This window comes from Anopheles gambiae, chromosome X (genome assembly GCF_943734735.2).
Source record: "Anopheles gambiae chromosome X, idAnoGambNW_F1_1, whole genome shotgun sequence".
Lineage (NCBI taxonomy): Eukaryota > Metazoa > Arthropoda > Insecta > Diptera > Culicidae > Anopheles > Anopheles gambiae.
This window is the reverse complement of record NC_064600.1, coordinates 15880672-15892349: the sequence shown is the minus strand read 5'-3', so window position 1 is coordinate 15892349 and position 11678 is coordinate 15880672. Positions and strand designations below refer to the sequence as shown.

Here is an 11678-nt window from a genome sequence, read left to right as displayed (position 1 = left end):
AAAGTCCTCCAGGCTGTTTGGTGACTGGAACACTGGATTGGAAGCAAAAAAAAAAAAAACAAAAACAAAACAAACTGTTCGAAATGCAAATAGTAGACACGAACGACAACTACTAATAAAAAAAAAGAAATATAAAGAAAACAACAAAAAAACCCCAGCACGGTACGGGTAAAACCCGCGGCCGAGTGAGTTTGAATATTGATTTCAACGTCAAAAACGAGAGCGTGTGTGTAAATTTCTTTTCTTAATATTTTTTTTTATTAAATAAGTCTTTACTAAACGAACATGTTCAAAATCACTCACATTTCCCATTTGTTTTGCGGTTGACCCCTCTCACTCTCTCTCTCTCTCTCTCTCTTTCTCTCTTATTTGCCTAAACAATCACTAGAAATTGGACTTGTTGCATCGTTTTCTTAATGTTCTCTCTTCTTTTTGTCCTTGTTTGTTTTTGTCACATATACTGCCCTACCCCCTCTCTCACCCCTCCTCCCTTTGCTTCAGAACCGTCCGTTATACTTTCCCGCTTTGCAAAATAACACATTTTCTTCTTCGCCTCCTTTCCTCTGTTTTGCTCCTTTTGTCGGCATCAGTAATAGAATTTCGTTGCACCTTGTACAGTGCTGCCACAACACGACGTGAGGCGTGATTAGGAGAGATCTTTGTTCGGTGAGTGAAGGGGGGTGTGGGGAGGGGTTGATTAAGGGGAAGAGGGAGAGGGGTGTTTTACACGTTTGTTTGTTTGTTTTTTTCCCTATATAAACACATTTGCTTTATCTAGTCTCCCTACTCCTCTGTACATCGCAGCGCTAGCGATGCTTGCGTCGCATTTTGCACCTTTCACACCAGCTGGGAGTTGGGAGTTTCCCCCCACCCCCCGCGGGCGGCTTGTGCACCCCGCACTTCTAATGCTAATAAGAACATAAGAGACTCGTCGACAAATTCATTCACACAGCAATGGGGGAAAGAAAACCCCTTTTCCTGCAGCCAATGTATCGGGCGTATCGCAGCGACGCTCTGTGCCTTCCGCCGGAGTCGCGCGAATACAATAGGAGCTTTTGCTATTTGCTTTTTTTCCTTTTGTTGTGGGGAACAAAAAGAACAAAAAAAAAACACAGAAATCTGAAACCCTCCTTTTTCCTACAAATATGTTGCTATACATGGTTACATTGTTGATGATCACACACTTGCCGCCCGTACATTAGCGCCATCTGTTCGTTCAACTTGCTTTTCGTTTGCTTTTCTTCGCTTTGATTGCTAATGTATCCCAATCGTTAACACTTTTGGTGACAAAAAAAAAAACAAAAAAAAAAACGGACCGCTTTATCTACACTTTGCCCCGTTGCCGTTAGGGTAAACCGATCTCCAATCGGTTCAGGGAAAGGGAAGAGTGAGAAACAAATAGTTGGACAAAAAAAAAAAAGAAAGGAAAATACCAAGCTAGGCAAAGCATGGAGAATTTCAAACGGAAAAGCAAATCCCGAAAGCAAAACGCTATGTAATATATTTAACACGCCACGATCTGTCGATGCTTTCCCTTTCATCGATTTAAGCTGCGGATGGGGGACAACTATGGAATTCATGGCACACCTCGGCTTGTCCGACCGCTTTCCTCATCGTAACGGTAGCGAGTGACATCCCACAATAGTTTACTAACCCTCTTGTTTTCCACCTGTTTTCCTCAATTGAGCGTTTCCTACGGGCATGTCCCTCCTTATGGCGCTGTTGTGTGTTTTGTCTCTGCCTTGCTCCTAATGCATTCCATTGTTTCTTTTTTTCAAAGCTCGATGCACGTGTGCTAATTATAATTAATGCCCCAAAGGATAAAGGATAACGACCGTGCTCGGAAGTCATGGGTGTATGTGTGTGTGTGCGCGCTCGTACATACACACACGCACTTATAGGGAAGACAAATGATAGGCGAACTTTGCACAAACCTTTTCTAACACCCTTTCACTACAAGCAAGCAAAAAAAAACATCCTCTTAAACAATAGGAACATGTAGGGTGTATACATCCCTCGCCGGTGCGTGCTGAGGAACGCGATGTGTTACGGGCGGTGGAATTTGGCAGGCACCACACTACTATCGGTTTGCTATCCGACATTAACGCTTTTGTTGATGCAGTTGTTTTCCATTCCCTGTATGTCATCCGCCTTCATACAGCATCCATCCATACAGCGTGTGTACCACAATATAATGTGCGTGTGCGTGTGTTGTGTTTCATAAGGGACGTTGTTGTTGCTGTTTTCGCTTCCGGTACTGGCGGTTGTTTTGTGTTGTGGGTGGGTGGGTTGTGGGTCGTGGGGACGTTTCAGTTATCTATACCCTTCCCTCCCCTCACTGCGTTCTAGGCCTTTGAGCCAATGCTGCCCTTCTGCCAGCGTGCCATTATGGGCAGCAGCGCGAGTGGCATTGGCGGTCGCGGCTTGCTTCCCGGTTCCGGGTGCCGCGGATCCGTTGCCTTCACAATGACTGCTCGGTGTGGGGTTTAGTTTTTTTGTGTACAAAAAGAAAGACGGTAAAAAAAGACAGAACCTTTTCAGTAAGTGTGTGGCTAAGGTAAAGAAACAAATTCTCGCATCAGAATGGTATAAAATAATCGCTTGCAAATCAACGAGTTTATCGCTTAATGAATAATGAAAGAAGAAAAAAAAATCAACCCGTGTGAGGCGGGAAACGATACCGATACACACATACTGCATGTGACAAAACGTAGTCGAAAGTGAGTGTGAAAGCGCTACTTCAGATGACGGACGTGTGAACACACTGTGCGCTATGTGTAATGAATCGAACAGGGGTTAGCTAAAACATAGAAAGAACGAAACTTAAACTATCGATTGCTAGTGCCGGTCGAGATCGCATACTTTTTCTTCTACCTCCCACTCCCTTGTGTGGCTCTGTATGTGTGTGTGTGTGTCTGTAGAACGAAGAAGTGTTTTTGAATCCCAAAAAAAAAAAATCGAGAATTAAAAAAAAAACTCCTAACCGATCACGCGTTTTTTATAATTTAAATTACGCAATATCTCACACGCTCTCTGTAGGTTGTGAAAGTTGCCTTTGTTCTGGTTCTGGACGCGACATGTCAGGCTAGGAAGAGGAGTATGTGGAGTTGAGCATCTACGCGCCGAACCGATGTGCAAAGTTTACCCTATTCATTTTACGTTCAGTTCACAATTAAATTCGCTATTAATATCTGCATTTGGGACCGTTGTTTTATTTTACATTTAACGCGCTCTGCCGCTCGCTCGGCAACCTGCGAACCGTTTCGAGTTTGTGGTGCTCGAATTGCGCCAAGCTCGCTTGTCTCCCGATTGCGCCCAAATATCATAAGTTTCGATACTATTCGGCAATCGTATGCGGAATAAGTAGCGCTGCGCAATAACTTCGATCAATTATCTGCCTACCACAACCTAGCACAGCACGTTCGCACGTGTGCACCGCACTTATTGAGAACAGTACAATGACGGCACAGTTCGTGGGCTGTTCGTTTTTTTTTGTTTTGTTTTAATTAAAAATTGATTAATATGTCTACTACTAAAGTTCATATTGGCGACAGAAACAAGACAGAAAAATTACACCCTCAATCTACCCTCCGGCCCTACCGTTCCGATATTTGGCGTTCACACACACACACACACACACACGCACACACACACTCACACAAACACCTCTGAAGCCTTCACTGGGGCTTCCGTTGTTGTTGTTTTTTTAAAAGGTTAGTAGTAATTTGTTTGCTAGGCGGTACAAAAATGGGCGCTTTTGCAATGTCAGGATGGAAACGGATGGCCCCCGTTTTGCCCGCATGGCCTTTGATCGATGACGTTTGATGTATGAAGGGCGGGCGTTTGCCCCTAGTAACAGATACAGGATGATGCTCATTGTTTCGGGTGGGCTGTGAGGATGTTGGCTGGTGTGTATGGTGTTTGGTGGTGTTTGGTGGTGTTACTACAGATGACGCCTTCATCGCGACAGACTGTGCGAACGCTCGCGTTCAGCGTTGGCGGTGGACGAGTGGGCACCGACGGGGCTGTCATTACATTTCTCGTGCAGGCGCTGGTGTGCGGGAAGCTTCGCGAAGAACGGATGCCGCAGAGCCTTGTCTGTAAGGATGGTAAGACACACGGTTAGACAACACGGAACGGTGGTTTGCAGCAGCGCACCCGACCCGATCTCTTACCCAGTGTGATGCGCTTGGAGGGTTCGTATTCCAGCATCTTGCGAATCAGATCGAACAGCTGCAGGTGGTCTGGCTTGTCGGTGATGACGCATCGATGGAGCGGCTTGCAGTTGTCCCGCACGTACCGCCCGGTGGAAGACTTCTCGTCCCAGTCCAGCTTGCCATAGCGGAAGTACTTGGACCGTGTTTGCCTAAAGTTAAACGGGTAAATAGTCGATTTAGAGATACAGTGATAACAGATATGCATTTGAATGTCGCATGGAATATCACAGGAATTTCGCATGTCACATGATCATGGAACTGCCAAAAAATTCTAAAAAATAATTCTTCAAACAGGAAACAACTCATTAACCCTCTCACCCGAAAATAATCGATTTCAACGAAACACTCAAGTTTCAAATTTTACTAAAATTATAGAGATTTAACGAGATTTGTAAAAGTCAACTTTTTTAGATCAAAGCCATGTGCACGCAACGTAATTTTGAAACAATTACTCAGGTTTAAACATATTCATGAGACACATCACGAATCTAGTGCCTAAAAATAGCAAAACCGAATGCATAGAACATAATAAATTCAACTAAATTTAATTTTCACTAGCCTGAGCATCATGGCACGTTTTCTGGAACTCATTTTGAAATATTTAGAAGGAAAACCAACCGAGATGGACAGCCGACATTGCAGTCGTAATCTATTTTAACAAGTAAATACAATGGAACCTCTCATAACGAGTTTAATCCGTTCCAATGACTCATTCATTATGCAGGAGGTTCTTTTTCATACAATGTGTAAGAAAAGTGAAATAATTGGTTTCAGATTAAGAAAAGTGCAGGTATATGGGATTATATGCATCTCAACCATACGGAACACCTCCAAGTGATAATAGTAATGCATTGTTTAATTCTTAGTATCAAAATTCTAACCTTCGCGAGCAAGTAGATCAATAATTCATGCAAGAACACACTCATCAATTCACCTCACACTTGTCACTTCACACACATCTTCAAATTCTCGAAATGTTCACGATTTCTTATAGGGAACAAAAAGGAAATTGCTCGTTATGAAAGATTTTGCTCGTAAAGAAGGCTATTTGTAGAGCATTTAGATTTTCTTATATCCTTCTTTCTGTTATGCGAAAAACTCGTTATAAGGATTACTCGTTATGAAGGGCTCCACTGTAATCTATTTCAATACACATTGAACTCTCTCTAAACGAGCATTTTTCAACCGGTGGGGAATTGCCCCCCAAGGGAGGGGATTTTGAATTATTTCGGGGATATTTTTTGATAGAAATTTCGCTAAATACCATGGAATGCCACGCTCTCCCCCGGCTCATTTACTTGTGAGGGGGGAATGAAATCCTACATGTACCCTGGGCGAAAAGCTGCAAAAAGGTTGAAAACCACTGCTGTGCCTCTCCAATTAGAAAAAAACCTTCTTATGTGAAAAATTTTGACAAACCGTTAATTTCAGCAAATTTATGCCCTTCTCATTTGGAAAACCTCTGAAATCTGTGTCCCTCTTATTTGTGTATGGTGTTGCCATGGTTATTGAATGATGTATACTCTAGTGTTGAATCATTCATATGAATATTCAGCGATGAGTGATTCGAATCTCGTATCTCGAGTCTCTAAAGATTAATGACTCTTCAAGTATTCATGAAAGAATCTCGTAAGATTCGTCAATCCATTAAGATACATAAATCTTCAGGAATTCGTGAAGCTTTAGCCATGTATGATTTTCAAAATATTGAATTAGCGCGATCGCATGGTACAGTGGTGAACTAGCACGACTTAACAATATGCCCATTGTGGGTTCAAGCCTCGCATGTACCGTCACTTCGTAGCAAAACAAATTATCCGGCTGCGAGGTACTAGCCAAGAAGTTTCCCGCATCTTTCCCGCAGTCACGAAGGCTGCCATAAATGACGGCGTAGCTTGTTACGATAAGAATAATAATAATAAGAATCTTTCCAACCGAGATTCAGATTCGATGAATCATTTCAAAGATACAATCAGATTCATGAATCAGAATCAAATTTACTCAACATTAGTATGTTCCAATCTCCAATCGTGTTGGCAATTTCCTATAGCCTATACAATTAAGACTGCGTACTAAATGTGTTATCTCTTTCTAGTTTCTATGTACTTTTCATTCACTGTCAAGCTCTCTAATTTGAAAACCTCTCTTATTTAACAGTTCCATCGGCTCTCAAATAAGAAAGAAAGAGAGTTGACCACAATCAAATGTGTATGTTTCGATGCTTCAATGATTGTCTTCAACAAATTTAACAACATTAAAGAACTAAAAATTACATTGCTGAAAACTGAAACATTTAACATTTTGCTAGGGTTTTCATGTCGAGAACGATTAGGTTGAATCGATTATGGAAACGGAAATAACACGTAGACTTTTGGCAATGAAAAGGCTGACCTTAGTCGAATAGTGGAAACAGTGAAATCTCTGTCGAAGATTTTGTAAAATGGCCAAGACAAAAATAAACGTAACATGGAATCAGCATTGAAAAAGCCAAAACAATCGTTTCTTACGCAATATCGGAATAGACACGGAGCCGTACAGATAGCGGAGATCAAGCCAATTACTAAAGTTCCTAACCAGGCTGCGCATAGGACATACAAGATACACTCAAAGGTACCTAATAGCAAAATCAACTCCTCCTGCAGCTACTGTGGAGTTGACGTGACCGTGCGACACCTCTTAGTAGACTGTCTGGGCTTCGCACAAAATAGAACAAATTGCAAACTGGACCAAAACATAGACACCATTTTATCTAACAATCCAAACAAAATTGCTTAGATACCTAAAATCTACAAATCTATACAAAGAAATATAAAGTGAAACAGAACCCACAGCTACATCAAAAAGACGAATGAAGCAGGGATGATCAAAGTCTCTATGAATTAAACATACAAAACGCAGATAATTTCATCAATAAAGCTCCACTACTTAACACATTACTATGGAAACCTAAACCCCGCTATTCGAAGTGGAGTAGTTAAGAGGCAAAGTAAATATTTTGTTTTTTGTTGCATTGGAACAAAAAAAATCCTGAATAATGAACATTGAAGGATGATCTAGTAGCATAATATAAAATCAAAGAACTGCAGCAGGTAGTGCCTCATGCTCAAAATTTTTTTGTTCGACTCTGCCAAACTAATCACTTATACTTCAATCATAACATTCCCTTTCGTTTGAAGAATTCGCACAAAAGAACACAATCGTAATGGCGAAAGTGGTAGCGCCCTGAGTCTTACCTTGCCATGCGGTAAGGGATGGTGCCCAGGATCCGTTCCATCATGGCCAGATGTTCGCGATTGTCGTGCGTTGGGAAGAGCGTTACGCCCTGGTACAGCTCGAACATGATGCAGCTAAAATCAGCGGAGGAGAGAAACAAAGCAAGCCATCAGTTTCCACCTTCCAGCGAATGCATCCTCGTCCCTCGCAAAACACTTACCCGATCGACCAAACGTCACAGGGCTGCGACCAGCCGAGCTCGAGGATCACTTCCGGTGCGCGATAGTGCCGGGTGGAGACGATGGTGCTGTGGTGCTCGTCGTCAAACGTGGCGCTGCCAAAATCGATCAGTCGAATATCGGTACAGTTGACGCGGCGCACCTCGCGGTTCTGTTACGGAAGCGAAAGGGCGAGTGTAAAAATAAATAATAATAAAATATGCGAGACCATACGGCCCGTACCTTGCGTGGGACCGTCGTGGTGGTGTACTCCGAGTCGACGAACAGTATGTTTTCCGGCTTCAGGTCCGTGTGCGTGAGGCGGCTCTCGTGCAGGAACTTGACGGCGTAGCACAGCTGGTAGGAGATGTGCCGTACGTGCTCGATCGGATATGGCTCGTAGTTGTTGTCTTTCTGCAGAGTAACATGGAACACGCATTATTAAACCGCACGGTAACAAAACGGTGCACTGCTCGCTGCACTTACCAGGAAGTCGAAAACACTCAGCCCAAGCATCTCGAAAGCGATACACGTATGGCCGTGGTAGTCGAACCAGTCTAGCATTTTCACGCACAAGCTGCAACACAAGCAGAAACGGGGGGTTTTGAAGAAAATGGTTTTATAATTGCGCCAACTGGCAAAACGGCAACGGCTGGCTACTTACTGCTCCAGGTTGGGATCGAGCTGCATGATCTTTTCCAGCGCACCAATTTCCAGCTCGGCCGCGTCACGATACTTCTCCACGTTCTTGATGATCTTCAGCGCCATGACGTGGTTGCTGCGCGAATCGAAAAAGGGAGAAAACCGCACAGTCGCGTAATTAGGGCCACGGTGGCGCTTGCGAAACCAGTGCACACTTACCGCTCCAAGTCCTTCACCTTGACGACGCGTCCAAACGTACCCTCGCCGAGGGTGGCAAGTATTTTATCTGTAAAGACGAAACAAAAAATGTTAATCTTTACTTCATCTCGGGCAGCGTCAATCTCGCTGTTACGCACATCTGTTATGGAGGATATCACCGATCTGGTAGATCAGATGGCCATCGGCATCGTCCCGGATGAATGGTTGTTTCTGGTCGGTCGGAATGTTGCGGGAAGGAAGCAAAATAGAATTAGTAATCGATAATAGGGGGAGAGTATGGGCGGGTGCAACGGACAGCACACACTCAAAACTGGTGGTAAAAAAACAATACGGTAACGGCGAAAAACCTCCAAACGATCATTTGCGATTATCAGTGTAACTAATTAAATTGCTAGAAACTCGTTATAAAAAGAAAACTAAAAAAAAGCCACATGCTTTATAATGCTTGGTTTAAGATGCGTTTACTAAAAACAATGATGGACGATTAAGGACGACCGGTAACTCGCATCGATGAGCTGCTCTCGCACCATCATCGCACACGTTTCTTCGATGCACACACAGGCGGTCTTACCAGGTAGCGGGAGCACAGGTATGACACTAGATAACCGATTAGCAAAAGGTTTATCATTGCAGGATCAAATATGCGCACAGGGTTAAGGGTTAAAAGCGCAAACAAACAAACTAACTGGTGGTAGATACCGGGGCCAACTCGCTCGCTCCCGGTTGACACTTGCAGGTGACGTTTGTTTTCGCGGCATTTCATAGCCTGCTGTGTTGATCACTCGTGGACACACGTGTTGACCGCTGGTACATTGGTAATGTGACAGTTCGTGGGTGTGAAACTTCATAAACCAAACCAAAAAAAGGCAATACTGGGTTTTCCAGTCGTTCTCGTAGCTGTGGGACACTTTATTGACTCTTTCTTGCGTGAAATCAACTTAATGTAATAGGAATTGGATTCAATAGTACCCTTGTTGGACAAATCCAATTGGAATTTGCAAAGAGCATGTCCAAAAAGGCTGCCGTAGATTCAAATTTCTATCATTTGAAGTTCACTTCCCATAAGAAAGAAAGAAGAAAATGTCCTACAACTATGAGAGCCTTTGGAAAATCCTGTAAGTGTTTTTGATATGAGCTTTCACGCAAACTGCAAACTAGATGTCACCAATGTGGCGCTGGCAGAGAGCGAATACGTGATTTAGGTTAGATTTATTTGACATATTTTAATCGGATTAGGATTTCCTGTTAGGTTACGGGTTACACAAACACACACACAGACACGCGCACACACACGCCGGAGAGGTTTCGGATGTTCGGTAACGTCTCACTAGGATGGAGAGGATTAGGGCATGCAATCGTTGGTAATTTGAATGTCTCATCATGCAGCAGAAACATGCAAGGACGACGCCAAACGTTGTGTGCGTGTTTGTATAATGGTTTGATTGTATGTGTGTGGGTGTGGGAGCAATCCTTACAAAGGTGGACAGCGCTTTGGGGATGCGCGATCGGGGACCGCGCAGCTGGTTCTGCACGAGGCCGGTGCTGCCGGCCGCTAGGGCGGCTGCCGTGCGGCTGTTGTAAGCGTGGGCGGCGCCCGTGTTGATCGGCAGGATCGAACCACCGACCGGAGCGGCATGGTGATGGTACGCACCGCCCCCGTACGGTAGCTGCTGACCGTAGTGGTGGTGCAGCTGGTGCCCGGCCCCGTTCAGCAGATGGGAGGCGACGTTCTGCACGGTGTACGACTTCTGCAGCCCGCCCCCGAGAGCGGTGCCGGTGGTGGCCGTACCGTAAAGTTGCTGTTGCAGTTGCTGCTGCTGGTGCTGCTGATGCTGTTGCTGGTGCTGTTGCTGGTAGTACATGCGCACGTGGGAGGAAGAGGTCCGCTGTCGTTGGTACGCCGTGCCGGACTGGAGCAGCAGCGACGCGACATCGTCCTCGAGCCGGGGTGACCGTTCCGTCGTGCTCGGATTAACGGTGGCGTGCGATCGGCGCTCTCGGCGCGGCTGCTGCGGTGGCTGCTGCCTACCCGGATCGTCCAGCGGAGCGTACTTCTGCAGCAGGCTTTCGATCTCCCGCCGCCTGTTCTGACGCTCCCGCTGCCGTGGATCCTTGCTGTCGGTGGCGTCGGCCGCACCGGACGAGTCGCGGTCGTCGTCGCTCGACAGCGGCACCGTGCAGATGCCGTCCGCGTCGAAGAACCGGCCACCGCCCGCCGTACTCTTGCGGCGCTCCTTCTTGGTGGTCAAGCTGGACGCGGACGCGGAGAAGGCGGACCCGTCCGCGAGCGACCCGTCGCCGTACGGCTGGCCGTACTGGTGGGCCTGGTGCGAGTGCAGCAGATGGCCCATGTCGGTCGTGTCGCTGCGCTTGTACGGTTTGATCGTGCGGCGCGACTTGCCGCCGCTGCCCGGCATGCCCGACACCTCCGAGAGCAGCTCGGTCGGGTCGTACTTCGACTTGAACACGTTCTCCTTGCCTCCCTCGCCGTGCTGCTGCTGCTGCTGGTGGTGGTGATGGTGCTGATGGTAGCTGCTTTCCTTTGCTCCGAACGTGCGCATACCGGAGCTACGGTCCGCTGCCCCGTACGTCCGGCCGTTTCGATCGTACAGGCTGTCCACCATCGCACCGGTGGAGCTCGTGCCGGAGGACAGCTTGGACGAGCGGCTGCTCCCGAGCAGCAGTTGCAACTTGTACGGCGTGCGCTCCTTCGCGCTTGAGTACGATTTGTCCCGCACGATGCTGGCCGTGGTGGAGCTTTTCATGAGCGGGTTCAGCAGCCGCTGCGTTTGCGGCAGCTGCTGCTGCTGATGGTACGCCGAGCCGGACGGTGGTTCGAGCGTTTTCTCCTTATCCTCCTGCTCCTTGCGCCGGTGCACCCGGTCGAGGATGTCCGAGTACTTGGACTCGAGGCGCGAGATGGTGCTGCCGGTACCGGCACCACCAGTACTGCTGTTGCCGCTCGCCGCACCGGACGCCTTGCCCGGGACCACCAGTGGCGTCTTGTCCTTATCCTCGGTTGTGCTTTCGCGCTGCAAATTGGAACGTGGTGGACGCGTTATCTCACAGTGCTTGAGAGTTGCGATAACCTTGCTGCTCCCTCTGCTAGACAAAAGCTCTGCCGGGAGATGATACCTGCGCCTCGAGTTCTTAATGCTCCTTCACCTCT

At 46.4% G+C, this 11678-nt stretch overlaps 1 protein-coding gene across 13 annotated transcripts in view; it reads right to left on the bottom strand.

The window, feature by feature from the left end:
* Positions 1-235: 235 nt before the first annotated feature.
* The window catches only part of LOC1277360 (serine/threonine-protein kinase Doa), an 83079-nt gene continuing 71636 nt past the window's right edge, over positions 236-11678 (bottom strand). For 11 of the 13 annotated variants that reach the window (XM_061649582.1, XM_061649570.1, XM_061649572.1 and 8 more), the window contains exons 4-13: positions 8647-8719; positions 8510-8576; positions 8313-8426; positions 8135-8225; positions 7892-8062; positions 7651-7820; positions 7451-7564; positions 4176-4366; positions 4036-4098; positions 236-2470 (exon numbers count right to left, since the gene is read on the bottom strand). In XM_061649582.1, coding sequence (XP_061505566.1) covers positions 2346-2470; positions 4036-4098; positions 4176-4366; positions 7451-7564; positions 7651-7820; positions 7892-8062; positions 8135-8225; positions 8313-8426; positions 8510-8576; positions 8647-8719 — 1179 coding nt within the window. In that variant the 3' untranslated portion in view covers positions 236-2345. Of the gene's footprint in view, positions 2471-4035; positions 4099-4175; positions 4367-7450; positions 7565-7650; positions 7821-7891; positions 8063-8134; positions 8226-8312; positions 8427-8509; positions 8577-8646; positions 8720-9984; positions 11542-11678 lie in introns of all 13 variants that reach the window. The other 2 variants (XM_061649652.1, XM_061649646.1) reach the window with 1 other exon arrangement.